General features: G+C 41.3%; 1 protein-coding gene across 1 annotated transcript in view; it reads left to right on the forward strand.

Annotated features, from left to right (window-relative positions):
- The first annotated feature begins 11,211 nt into the window (after positions 1–11,211).
- Positions 11,212–14,848, forward strand: part of LOC108438350 (fibrinogen C domain containing 1) — a 102,523-nt gene continuing 98,886 nt past the window's right edge. Inside the window, exon 1 of the mRNA XM_017716091.2 lies at positions 11,212–11,959. Within this exon, the coding sequence (XP_017571580.1) occupies positions 11,888–11,959 (72 nt within the window). The 5' untranslated portion in view covers positions 11,212–11,887. The remainder of the gene's footprint in view (positions 11,960–14,848) is intronic.

The following is a 14,848-nucleotide window of genomic DNA, read 5'->3' on the forward strand; positions in this document are numbered from 1 at the left end:
AATATCTGCCACAGCCTCCCTGGTGCAATATTGCAATTTTCATTTGCCTATTTGTCTTCACTCATCGACAATTTGCACTTTTATTTATGCGCTGGAAATGATATAAAGGAAGACTGGAGGCTTCCGCCATCTCAGAAGTCGGTGAAGTGGGTCATTTTTCTCTCCCTAAACAGTTAATGGCTTGTTAATGGCTCATCATTTAGTTCTATGATAACTGCTTCTACAAAGTGTGGGAGAGCTCTATTATGTTCATTGTTGAAATATAATCTGAGCCTCTGTTATAATACTGATTATATCTGTTAGCTAATTCCTGTTGTACGGCATCATTTGTTCTCTTTCTCTTAGGCCTGTGTCAGTGACAGAATCCCCTTTTTTGGAGAACCACATGGAAAAAAAACACAGTAAATGGTCAGACTGGGTTCCAGTTGCGGGGAACCTTGAACAAAGATGTGCTCCACCATCCACTTTCCTCCACCGTCTACTTCAGTATTAGGAAAGGACTCAAAATTCCTGGAAGAAAATGTTTTCCTGTTATTATTATCTCTAATCTAGAACAATGAGAACATCACTGGCTGTGTTAACCTGCAAAGATTTTTGACAATCCTACTGAATATATTCCAATTATAGATTAAGACTGAGGTGTTTGTATGCTCACTCTACTCAATAATGTGATGGAAAATCTCTGTTTACATGCACACTACAAGTAATCCGATCCAGAAGTACCATTCAGTGTAGACGTTACCATGACAACGAACATCATGTCCAGTCAGAGTGAGATGAGCAGCAGTGAGCAGTGTTGTGTTTGTAATTACTTTAAAATGATGTCAGACTCAGGAAAATGTACTTAACATGTACTTATTAAAGGAGAGGAAGACGTCATGTACTGAGACACATAAGCTGGACGCCCATCCCACTGCCCTCTTTTAAAGGTCTCTTCGGCAGACCAGTTTCTGCTCCCACCATGAACTTCATAAATATTCGCTGTGACGTCACGTAAATGCGCCAAACATACTTAAACTTCCTGATGGGGAATGTAATCAGATACAGGTGCTTCATGGTTATTATTCTTCTATTAAACAGATTATTTACCCACCTCCTTCAATTGGACAGAAATTATATTCTGAATGGCCTCAATCTAACTACTCTCTTCCAATTGAGGTGTTTACATGGACATTTTCTATTCCAATTGAGCTATTAGTCAGATTATTAACAGGTTATTAGGCTGCATGTAAACTTGGCTACTGATTATGCGTCCAGAAGGAGTAGACTCTGAAATAGCCGCAAGTTATAGTGTGTATGTTGAATCTTAATCTTTACTAAAATAAAACAACATAATAAAACATACCTGAACTCTGATGCTGTGATCTGAGAATATCCTAAATGTATAGTATAGCATAGGGGGCTTTTTGTACAGGTAGGATATTTGTGTAGTGTGTTCAATCAACACGGCTCAGCATCTGTGTTTACAAAATCTAATCTGTTACACTGTAAAAATGCATGTTAAAAAAAACTGAAAATGTGCCGACTCCATCTCTGCTTTAATGGATAGTTCTGTTAAATTACAGCACATGTCCTATGTATATACAGGAGATTCTGGTCACATTTTATTTGGATGGTTCCATATAGAGACTTTACGAACACTTAAATCATGAACAAACGTTTTGGTGTTATTCAGTTGATCAACAACATTTAGGATAGGTTTAGGGTTAGGAGTCTTTGTAGGCTTTTCCTTGAGGTTAGGGTAAGGGTAAAATCTTTCACGGTGAACTTGAAGTTCAATTGTATTTTTAATGGATGTTTAGTTGAATTTTACCTAAAGATATACTGAGCGTTTACAGAGCATCTTCAATGGACCATCCAAATAAAGTGTTACCTAAATTCCTTCACTACATACACAGAAAATCTATATTTTTTCAATTTATCCATAATAATCAAGTCTGCTTCCTGAAGAAGGAAACATCTTCTGGATCCATTGTATCAAATGGCTGATAACATCTGCAGTCATATAACTATGGGGACTTTACTCCAAACTAATGGAGCTTTTCTTAAATTATAGAAGTGTGTAATAAAACTTTGGGCCTGTAGCTCCAAGGCTTGGTAAGGGGTTAAAAGCCCAGTGAAGTTCAGGTGTGGGAGTCTTGTTATGGTGTGCATGAAATACAACAATGATTAAGCACATTTTAAACCATTTTTAATCTTTCTCTCTCTTTCCTTGCCTTTCTCTTTTCTTGCCTTGCATCTGTCTGCATTTCCTTCTGTTTTTACCTGTGTGTCTACATCTCTCTCTCTATCTCTCTATCTCTCTCTCAATCTTTGCCTCTCTCTTTTTCCATCTCTTTCCCTTCTCATACGCAAAAACTTGTCAATAGATGAAATTACAGCAGGCTCAGTAGTATTTCACAGCTTTGCAGGCATAACTGGCCATTTTTCTAACCCTCCCACTTGAATTTATGATTCTCCCGGGTGACAGTCCAGCCAGCAGCCTGTAAAATAGCCACTGCGCTGGTCACTTCTATCTAATATTATGAAATATTTCCCGCTGGGTATTTCAGGACAATGCAGAAAAATAAATATTGGAACAAAGTCAATATTTGACTTCCTGCAACAGAGTGCAATGCATCATACTTTATCCACTATACTATCTAACAAAAATCAATTCTAACAGAGATTTCCCCTGATACAAATGTTATTATTTACTGCTCCAGTGCTCTTCCATGTAATGGGTTTAGAGATTTCTGTCAGGCTTGTCCAGGGTTTTTTATTTGTTGTTGTTGTTCTGGTATTAAATTTTTATGTATGGAGTGCAATTAATCTATGCTTTCTATTTTTAAGCAATATATATTATTCAGCTAGTCAGTTCTGTGCAAAAGACCACATTTCCACTCACAACTGCCTTTAAGTACAGGTTAATCATTTTTGTGCAATATTTCTAAAGGAATTGCATAAAAGATAATCCACACTTGTGTAAAGAGAGAGGAAGTCAGAGGAAAACAAGTTAAAAAGCAGGAGTTTCAAAAACTGGAGAACTGATTGAAAGACACAGAGAAAATTTTATGCCTAATATGTCCGTGACCTGGTAGACCACCAAAACTGCCCCCCATCAGATAAACAACACTTAAATTTTCATATTTAGAGAGAGGAGAAAATCAAGCCAAAAGCAAGTCTCACAAAAGGAACGGAAGCTGTAATATAACTGTATAAAACAGTAAATGTATGTTTTATGCTTTTCCCTGATGCCCCAGTGACGGTTTCATACCTTTTTCTCTGAGAGTGTTGTGCTTTAAAACTCTTGTGGCTAAATACAGCCAGATCCTCACAGCAGTGGTCTAGCATCTAGTGCAAATCCTTCCCAGAAGACTAGAGGCTGTTACTGCAGAAAAGGTGGTCAAACTCCCTAATTATACCCTTGAATTCAGAAGAAACGCTGGATAACCAGGTTTCTAGGTTTTTGGACATACACTGTTAGAAAGAAAGAACCTTTGCAGGTCTTCATTCATCAAGGTACAAACAATGTAGTACTGTGGTTTTAAGGTCCAACTGTGTACCTTATGAAAGTTTCTCCCAGTGGAAAAGTACTTTGATGTACCTTTTCGTAACCTAATATTTAAAAAAAAAAACAATAAAATAAAAAGCTTGGCGACGAGACGGCGTGTGTGGAGTCAATACAACTCTAAAATATCATTTCAATGCATTATGGTGCAGTTATGTTCCCTGACTAAAGGTACTGTCTCAGGGATACATTTGCCTCTCGCACCTTTGAGGGTACCACCCCAGTGACAAGAGGGGTACTGCCCCAGAAAGGGTTTCTTGCCTTTTTCTGTGTTCTGCAGTTAGTAAAGATTGCAATAGAAACAACGCAAAGTTTCCAGAGAAGCAGGATGAAAGTGTTTCATCCGATGTGAAAATCATTTTTTACACCGCATTCTTCTTCACCCTGGCATCTGTAACCTGTAATCTGCTAATCCGTCGTTGTTTTTTCGTTTAATTATGTGACATTGTAGCCAAGGCTTTGGCTATAAGAGTGCAGTTCCTGCACCAGTTTGACTCTTCACCCCATATGGACATATGTTCGTGCACAACTAATGCGTTCTAATCCTGGATCAGCGCTGTGAGATCAGGGCTGACTGTGAAGATATTGTTGGCTACCAGCATACATCATCAAACAGACGAATGGCTTTGCCTTGCATGTTACAGTGTTCAATTACAGATAAAAATACTCCATAAAAACAACATCCTATATGTCACACATGCAATACATTCCAAGTAACTTACATTGCAGGCGTACCAGGGCGGCCGTCGCTTGTTCATGCATGCTCTATCAAACCGTATCTTTAACTTCATCAAAAAAAAACATGTAGAAGTGATTTTTTTTCTTCTCTTACCTTGACCTGCATCCACTTCATGAAGCATTAAAGACATATTCATGTGTAATCTGATGCTATGCAGTAATAACCTTGCGGTTTCTGAGTCAGCTTTTCATTTGTTGTGTAGGGATTCATTCCTCATGGTTATTACCTTTCTAAGGTGCGTAAACCTGCTGTAAATGTAGTGAGTTTGGAGCCAGAGGAAGTGACTCAGGGGAAGATGACAGGTAATTGGCAATTATACTGTCTGGATTTCAGCCTCAAACCCAGCAAATATGCAAGAATGCAGAACATCAGCATGACTTGAATCTGTGATGTGCTAAAAGCAGAAACAGTGTGCGAGTGTTTGTTTTTACACATTTTTAGGACAAAAATGTCTTTGGCTGGGATACCAGAGGACAGCAGGGCTGACCGATAAGACCAATAAAATGACCCTGTGTTTATGTTGCTTGGAAGGGTTCTGTTGGAAATGGGGTGCATGTGACAGGCAATCGAATTCTTGCAGAGTGGAACGTGTGCCCCACACACACACACACACACACACACACACACACACATACACTTCTAAAATAGAAAATGAAGAAGTAGATTGTAGAAGATCAGTCACATCTGGGCTCATTAAGGGCACAGCAGGTCAAAGACCAGACATATAGGTACATCTCAGTAGATTAGAAAATCAAAAGTTTAATTTATTTCAGTAATTCAATTGAAAAAAAAGGGAAACTCGTATATTATATAGATTCAGGCATTTATTATTTTAATGTTGATGATGTGGACGAAACCAGTCCTGCGTGTTCGTTGATGGAAAAAAAAATGAGACAAGTAGATCAGACTGAAGTGAAACAAACAAAGTTTTATTACAGAATTCTGGAGAGGTTACAAACAGAGAACATGCATCATGTATCTCTCAAGTAAGCTTTGACCTCCCAATGTGTTCTGACTCCTTTTATACCCTGAAGCTGAATGTGTGTGCGTATAAGCTAAACCTAAATGTGTACATGTTCCTGTTTAGTGGGTGCAATGGAGATATGGTTTACCATATATGGATGCGAAAACCTCATGTTCTAACAAAAACCTCATGTTCTAACGGTTAAGCGCAGACCTACTTCAGTTTTTGGCCTTGGCTGGTTTCCTGTTGTTGCGTACATCTCTGCATGCTTGTCACATACATTCTGTTCGTCGCCTGCCCTGCCATGCGAATGTCATAACTCTTTAACGCTAAGCGTGAGTTAATGCCTTCTGATATTAATGCTTAAAAGTATGCTACTCCAAATATTAATACTTAAAAGTATGCTACTAAAATATTAATGCTTAAGAGTATACTACTAAAAATGTAAAAATGCACAATTACATACATTAAATGGCCTACAGCCAATGAAAACCCAAAAGTCGGTATCTCAGAAAATTAGAATATTGTGAAGGTTCAATATTGTAGACTCATGGTGTCACACCCTAATCAGCTAATCAACACAAAACACCTGCAAAGCTTTCATAAGGAGGGTAAGCCACAAAAGGTCATTGCTAAAGAAGCTGGCTGTTCACAGAGTGCTGTATCCAAGCATATAAATGGAAAGCTGAGTGGAAGGAAAAAGTGTGGTAGAAAAAAGTGCACAAGCAACAGGGATAACCGCAGCCTTCAAAGAACTGTCAAAAAAAGGCGATTCAAGAATTTGGGGGAGATTCACAAGGAGTGGACTGCTGTTGGAGTCAGTGCTTCATGAGCCACCACACACAAATGTCTCCAGGACATGGACTACAACTGTCACATACCTTGTGTCAAGCCACTCATGACTCAGAGACAACTTCAGAAGCGTCTTACCTGGGCCAAGGAGAAAAAGGACTGGACTTTTGCTCAGTGGTTCAAAGTCCTGTTTTCAGATGAAAGTAAATTTTGCATTTCATTTGGAAATCAAGGCCCCAGAGTCTGGAGGAAGAGTAGAGAGGCACACAATCCAAGCTGCTTGAGGTCTTGTGTAAAGTTTCCACAATCAGTGATGGTTTGGGGAACCATGTCATCTGCTGGTGTTGGTCCACTGTGTTATATCAAGTCCAAAGTCAGCGCAGCCATCTACCATCTTACAAGCTTTATAAAGATGCAGATTTCATTTTCCAGCAGGACTTGGCACCTGCCCACACTGCCAAAAGTAGCAAAACCTGGTTTAATAACCACAGTGTATCACTGTGCTTGATTGGCCAGCAAACTCACCTGACCTAAACCCCATAGAGAATCCATGGTGTATTGTCAAGAAGAAGATGAGACACCAGACCCCACAATGCAGATGAGCTGAAGGCTGCTATCAAAGCAACCTGGGCTTCCATAACACCTCAACTGAGATACTGACTTTGGGTTTTCACTGGATGTAGGCCATAATCATCAACATTAAAAGAAATAAACACTTGAAATAGATCACTCTGTGTGTAACGAATCTATATATGAGTCTCACTTTTTGAATTGAATTACTGAAATAAATTGACTTTTCGATAATATTCTAATTTATTGAGATGCACCTGTACATGACTCTATGCGAGACACCATAAGAAATAAATAGGATCATCCATGTAACGTATACGCTATGCAGTACCAACATATGTTTCTCCGCTGTCTGAGCTAAGGATGGATGATGGTTGCATCAGCTGCATCTGTGCTCTTGGCACCAAATACCAAGTACAAGTTGAACCAGCAAATTCAGCCAGTGACATGCATCCCATGGAAAAACTACGGATACATACTTGGAAATGGAGAATCTTCCATACGTTAATTTCATGGTTGCAGCTATAGCTATGTAAGGTGAGCAGTAGGGATTTTCTGAACTAATTGCCATGTGTGTTACCTCTAATATACATCACCCACACATATCCTTGGTGCATAAGCCTGTGTCTCAGGAACGTAAACAGCAGCTAATCATGTTCCCTAACAGACATGTTTCCTATACCAGCTTTGTGCTGTTTTAATGGCAACTTCAAATTGCTGCAACTTGGAATCAAACCTCATATCTCCAAAATGGTGATTTTACATGTAAGTCAATGGAGCCAGACTTTTTCCCAAGTAGTTATGGGCTGTTTTTGGTCCATTCATCATGAAATTTACACACAATGTAAAGGGCAAGAGGCATTTTCAAATGATGTGTTACTGCTGAGCTGAGAATACTCCACCAACCAAAAACATCCAGCCAACAGCGTCCTGTGGGCAGCATCCTGTGACCACTGATGAAGGACTAGAGGATGACCAACACAAACTGTGCAGGGGCAGATGAGCTGTCGTCTCTGACATTACATCTACAAGGTGGACTGACAAGGTAGGAGTGTCTAATAGTGTGGACAGTGAGTGGACACGGTGTTTAAAAACTCCAGCAGCACTGCTGTGTCTGATCCACTCAGACTACCACAACACACACTAACACACCACCACCACCACGTCAGTGTTACTGCAGTGCTGAGAATGATCCACCAGCCAAATAGTACCTGCTCTGTGAGGGTCCATGGGGGTCCTGACCACTGAAGAACAGGGTAAGACAGGGCTAACGATGTATCAGAGAAACAGATGGACTACAGTCTGTAACTGTAGAACTACAAACTACACCTATATATATGTATATATATGTAATACATATGGGACATGTTAAAATTATACATGTACCTACATACATACATACTCACCAAACACTTTATTAGAAAAACCTACCCTGTAATTCTGCCTTGCTTGTGTACAGTTAGGGACTGTAGACCATTTGCTGATGCCCAGTGTTTGTTAGCCAGTTTCTGACCACAGAGCTGCTCTTTGCTGGGTATTTTTGGGTGGTGGGATACTTACGCCATGCAGTGACACTGATGTGCATAAAACCCCTAGCAACACCATGGCACTGCCATGTCAGTATCACTGCCATTACCTGTTCCTGTGGTTAGAAACTGACCAATAATGGAAAGGAGAGTGGGGGATGACACATTCTACAGTGACCTATATGGAAGGGAGCTCATAAAGTGGCCAGTAAACAAATCTGTGTGTGCTCATGCATGTGACAGCGAATTCTGATGGATGCCAAGTAAATGGACACACAGAAAACCAGCTTATCGATGGCTTGATTGGTCTATAGATTGGCTGCATCATTGATTGTTTATTCAATATGTTGAGTCAGAGCAGGTTTGCTCATAATTTCATTGCCAGCCCTGATTGCTTGCCTGGGAAGACAGGAGCCTATTACAGTGCGACCTCCAGGACCCAGCGAAACGAAGGCTGATGTTTCCTCTTTACATTTTTAAGGTCAGATAAGCCGTTCTCCTCGTGCTCGAGGTGGGAAAACAAAAACACAAATGTCAGTCGGACATTTGAGCTGTCAGTGATGCGCATCTTATTACTGCTCCTCGAGCTGCTATATTTTGGTGCCTTTTTTTTAAAGTGCCTTATTCTCTTTTCTCAGAGAGCCACTTCACGGAGCGACAGGCTGCGTTTTGACAAAGGGTCTTCCACTGTGGTTGATGATTCCGGCTCTGCTGCCTCTTGGCGTGTGACAGCTTCACAAATGAATAGAAGTGTGCAGAGTAGGTCGGCCTCCCTCACTCCCCTCCACCACACAAATCTCTGCTGAAGAGATCCTGTCTGCTACAACTGCTGGATCTAGCATGGCATGTGTATCTGCCTGTGCTGGTGGTGGTTCAGTTTGGGGGGGACTGTAAAAGTGTGTACCTAGAGTGAAATGCATGCATCATTGCCACAGGACTAAAATACAACAACACCGGTTTACTTCTAATTGGCAATAATTGTGTTGAGGTGATTTACACATGTGGAAATAATGTACACATTTGCAACAATTAAACTCAGTGCACCACTTTTTTAGTGTAGCTCTTTTTTTTCACTATTTTGAGCATTTTGAAGAGATGGGAAAGGAGGCCCATAGAGACCCAGACATTTGCTCTATGAGCCTGTTCACTCTATGTAGAGGAGAAAAAACTGTGCTTTTTAAATTCTTTGTTTCTAGCAGCAGTATGTCAAATTTTTGACTTAGTATCTCAAAATAGTTACTTATTTTCTCAAAAGTTTGACTTGGTATCTTGTAATGATGGCTTAATATGTCAAAATAATAATGGCTTATTTTAAAAAAAGTACATACTTTTTTGGGGTAAGTCGTTATTTTAAAGTAAGTCATAATTTTGAGATAAATCCAGTTTTCAACTCAAAATGATGTCTTATTTTCTCAAACGTTTGACTTGCTTTCTTGAAATGATGGCTTAATATGTCAAAAGTAATGACGTATTTAAAAAAAAAAAAGGTAATTATTTTGGGGTAAGTAATTATTTTGAAATAAGTAAAAAATTGAGAAAATAAGTCATAATTTTGAGATAATCATTATTTGGCACAGCAAGTCAAAATTTTGAAGAAAAAAAAAATTGAGATACTAAGCCAACATTTTTACACACTGCTACCAGAACACACATGGCACTTTTCTCTTCTACCTGGGAATGGGTTTCCTCATCAGTCCAACATACTTGAGGCACAGAAAGGACAACGTGTGGTATATGGGTTACTAAAAATTGAGTGATAAATGCTCATCTGTAATGATGCTGAAGGAGAGCTTTCACTGTGGTTGGTTTATAACAAAGGCAGGCAGCTTTTAACAGGCCATACTGTACGTTGCTGCTATGTTAATTTAACCTACATGTAAAGGTCGTGTGTTCAGAGGAAATGTTAAAAGATTCATCAGGTTCGGTTGTAATTTATGTACACAGTAAAAGAGACTAGCAACATTAAAACATTCGGCTCAAGGTCCACTTCTACTGCATCTTCTTCTGCACTTCCAAATACGCTGTCTAAGAATATTTCAGATGGCCATGTCTCTGAATAGGATTGTAATGCATGTATGGACAACTGCACTTAATGTCACATACTTAAATCTGCAAAACAAACAAGATCTCCTCCATAGCTCACTGGTATTTAGATCTGGGATCCGAATAAGGTTCACAAACGTCAGGCAAATGTCTGAGACCACTAGGTCACGTTTTGTTTTGATGGCTGGATATCAACAGGGACAGATTCCAAAGTGCCTAGTAATAAAACATAGCGCCGCACAGACTCCTGCAGTTAAACCACACAAGGCGGGACTCAGTTTTTTTGCTGTATGCTCATTAAAGCCTTATCAGAGCTCCCATTCTCTGACATCTGCCTCGTCTGAGGCAGACAGAAGGCCTATTTTAATACCAAAACATGGCTCTTACTGATGCCATCTCCAAAAACTCAGTTAACAATTGCAAAGAGACCAGAGCTCCAGCACTGGCAGAGCTGAAACATGTGAAATCTCTTGTTTGGTCATATTTGGACTTTGCAGGTCTCTTAAAATAACCGTAAACAACTCAAAAAGAACCTGACTAGATAGAAACCGTCTTTTTTAAAATGGGCGTTGCACAGAGCCTGTTTCAATAAACAAATATGCTTTTGCTCCTGATAAACAGTCCAAATTAAGCTTATATACAGTGGAGGGTGAAAGCAGGGAGCATGAATCCCCGCAGGGCTCCAAAAACCTGGGCTTGAACCACAACTCGAGTCGTCCACTCCGCTGGGCTAGTTCTCTCTCTCGTCTCTAGAGAAAACCCGCGTTATTTTTTCCCCACCCATATTCCTGAGGAAAACCCGCCTCCTGAGATAGGAGGAGCGGAATCCTGCTTTATGCGCTCGGATTGGCTGCTGTGCTGCTCCGTGAGCTGTGATAGGCTCGCGTTTGTCTTTCAACAACCAGCCAATCCAAGCGATGGTGGCGGGAGTCCACCAGCCAATCAGTGCGTTGGTCGCGAGCCGGACCTAGGCGATCGTTACGCAGTCGGCCGAGGCTTTGCCTGAAAACGGGTGGGCAAAAAATAACGGTTTCTCAGGCTGAGCAACGTCTCCAGCAAGAAGCGAGAGGCGGGTTTGTGCGTGTTTGTCAGCGGCGCGAGAGGTTTCAGCAGCGGTAACCAGGGCTATATTAACGGTCACTAAATACGTTAACGGTCGTTAGGGATAAGGCAACTGCAACGACCGCGTAAAACTCTTATTTTTAATCTTTTCTAAGCTACAGACTGCGTTTTTTTCTCTCAGAGCGGACCGAGGAACTTTTATATTTTGCCTGAGGAGCCCCTGTCAGTATCACTCGGGCGCCGTTTAGCATATGATCCGCAAAGTGTCACACCTTCGTCTCTCCGGCGTGTGAGAGGGACTCGGGGGGAGCTTCTCCCGTTCACCAGATTAAGAAACTACATTTCGGACGTTTTTTTTTCTTTCTTTCTCGGTTTGTCGGGGAAAAAGTCCCCTAAGTACGTATGCAAAATGAACGCAGTGGTGCTAGAGCTCCAGTCGCGTCCTCAGTAGCTCCAGCTGTAGCTCCCCGTCTGTGGGAAAATAGTGTGGTAACTAGTTAGTTAACCTAGCGTTAGTAGTTTCCAGCTCCTGTAGAAAAATTGCCTCTTTTTGTGTTAATGGAGAAATTAAGGAAAGACTGACCCCCCTCTCTTCTCCCCCACCCATGACGCAAACTCTCGGATTTTAAGGATTCCAGAGAATGGTAAACGATCGATGGAAAATCATGAACAGTGTTTCAGAGCTCGAAGATGGACAGCAGCACAAATCGCAGGTAGGCAACAAGAAATGAGGCACAATTTGGAGATGAGTAAAGGCTAATGGTGCTCGCTGGCGCACGGCCAGTCCTGTGCGAGGAGACCGAGTTGGTATTAGATTCCCTGTGTCAGATCATTATGCCCAATGTGTTGATATTAGTTCAGAGTATTGTGAAACACGCCCACCCTTTGGCGAGGCTAATGGCTCAGCATAGTTACCTCAGTGATGGTGAAGTGTGACTTGTTTTCTGAACCTACCACGACAGATGCTCATCAGCTGTGCTCACGCTTTGGGTTTAGATATAATCAAAACAAACGGTTCATTTGACATGCCTGTTTACACAGCTGTGTGTGAAATGCAATAAATCTCGACCTATGGCAGCACCTAATTATCAGCCACAGAAAGAGGAGATGCTGTCAGCTCGCACTTGGGGACGAGCTGCATTAGTGTCATTTACAACGACGGTGGACCGTGGAAAGTTGGTTGCCAGCTAATGGTTTTATAATAGCCTGATATTGCCCTTTGATTAATGGTAGCCATGATAATGTCATTTGATAATGTCCTTTATACCATAAAGCTCATAATAGTCTTGCGATGGCCATGAGGATGTCCTTTGCCTTATAAGCCCTGGTAATACAAAAGGACCTTTAGATTATCAGGGTGACCACTGCCCCCAACTTTAACCGTCATATGGATTTCTAATCATTAGGCACTGGTCAAGCAGGTGTGGGCAATATGATGACGTTTCACTGTTTTTGTGGTAAAGTATGTCACAGTATATCATGGATAGTCAAAGAAAACTGACCACAAAGAGCAAAGTCCGCTTTAATTGGCTATGGTGCAGTGTAACATGTGCCGTTTTAGTAAAAGTAATATTAGTCGTAATTTTGATAGCATTACTGGCGCATTGTGTTGGTTACAACTCATCAGACCCCAGAAAACCTTAATATTGTTGCCTATGTCTTCATGTATCATGATATTTTGTGACATATCATCCACCAATCAAGGCGAAACAAACTGATAACAGCAATAAACAACAGTAAGCATTTTTTGTTGTCATGGCTAGGGGATATTACACTCCCTGCCCACTGCCCACCAGAGAATACACTTGTTTCTGTTATGTGCCGCACACTTATGCACAAAGGAAGACGTGAGGGATTATGCTGATCTCAACGTGTCTGATTTCACTCCTGAGTGGTGGAACTTCTTGCTGCTGTTTCCCGTATAGAGGGCAATACAGAAAAAGAGCGAATCTGTGCGCAGTCGCTATGCTGGTCAGTTCAAACGAAGGGGCATAATAGCTCTGTCTGCTTTTGCAGCAGTGCTTGTTTTTCTCTCGATGGCGTTCTAGTTAAAATCATTATGGTCTGGCTGTTGTCTCCTTTTTCACAGCCACTGTAATCTGGTGTGAGGATTTAGAGGGATCGACATACCTCTGGAGCTAGGGATCGGATAAAGGCTGTAACATCTGTTCGTTAGTACCACAAGCCATATGCGATTTCTCTTTGCACTCATCTTATTTAGTCTGGCAGCACCATGTGACGATGAATCCTGACAGGAAGATGTCATTTTTAACAGTCTTCCTACTCTGGGTGTCATGTCTGCATTGTGGCTCACTCCCTTGTTTTGTGTGTCACCACATTTTTTAATTGCTGCCTTTTATTCACCTGCCTCGCCTCTCCCAAGCGTTTTTTTTGTCACACGGCACTCGGAGCTACTCATTCTCGCCAGCTCAACCCACATCCTGCTCCTGTTGTACACAGCATAAGTTATTTCAGGGGTTGCTAATTAATCAGTGTGAATTCATCTGCCACTCTGGCTGCCTGGTGTTTATTAATAAAATATTCTCCCAGAGGAGAGAGCGGCCCTCGTGGGGCGAATAAAACTCACCTGCCTGAGCGGAGTACAACAGAATGCTCAACGCTTGATGGACACGTTTTGTAATCCCTTCTGTTGCTCTTAGTGCCATGATTTTCCAGTTGAGTGTGATGGGACGAAGCAGCTGGCTGCTGTCCAGTTAGTAGTGTACCTGTAAAAAACGGGTAAAAATAGGGCTTGGTGGGGTCCGGAGGGACGCAGGCTGGCAGCAGCGTTTTACCTGCTAAGGCCTCTTCTCAGCGGTGTGCAGCAGGGTTACAGTGTAAGCACAAAGCATCTGTGTTTCACACTCTGAGTGATCCATGCCTAACACACAGAGTCATATTGGCAGCATTGTGCAAGCAATTTGTGTAGCAAATGGTAATGAAGACAAAGGATCAGTGAGGAATTCTTTGCACTAGAACTCATTGCCAGGGCAGTGAACCCCCAAGTAGTATTGTTAAAGCTTACCAAATGGCAGAAAGCTAAGTTCAGCCATGTCTGTCATCCAGAAATTAGACCTACATTATTAGTTTTATTCGCATGCAAATGTAAGCCTCCCATTAAGCACATATTAAAAGATGATAATTGGTTTATTTGTCTGTTTTCCAACTGGAGGCATGTTGCATGGAAAATCCTGCGGTTTGTGGTTTCTGAAAAGCAGGGAGATGCATTTGCCACAGTGAGAAAGACATGAGCTGTAGCAATTATAACTTCCAGACAGCTTTAGAAGGGGGAAACACTCCTGTTCGTGGATGATAGCTTCAGAATGCTGAAGAGGATTTTATCATTTCATTTCTGGTCTAAAATGGGCCTTTTTACTTAAATTGTGGCTGTTATTAGCACTTGGAGATGGAACTGCTGGTTTTGGATAGTTCTCAAGGCTGAACAGCTTTTTGCCCTGATGAAGTGGGTCTTTGAATCTGTGGAAGAAATTCAGTCCTTGAGCTCAGCACACGTTTGAAGACATTTGGGATGTTGTAGACCACCACTGTCTTTTTTTTCTGTCCATCAAAGCTCTCTCCCCTGCTGCAAACAGCCTTTTGAG

The sequence above is a fragment of the Pygocentrus nattereri genome, chromosome 28, assembly GCF_015220715.1.
Source record: "Pygocentrus nattereri isolate fPygNat1 chromosome 28, fPygNat1.pri, whole genome shotgun sequence".
NCBI classification, from domain to species: Eukaryota; Metazoa; Chordata; class Actinopteri; order Characiformes; family Serrasalmidae; genus Pygocentrus; species Pygocentrus nattereri.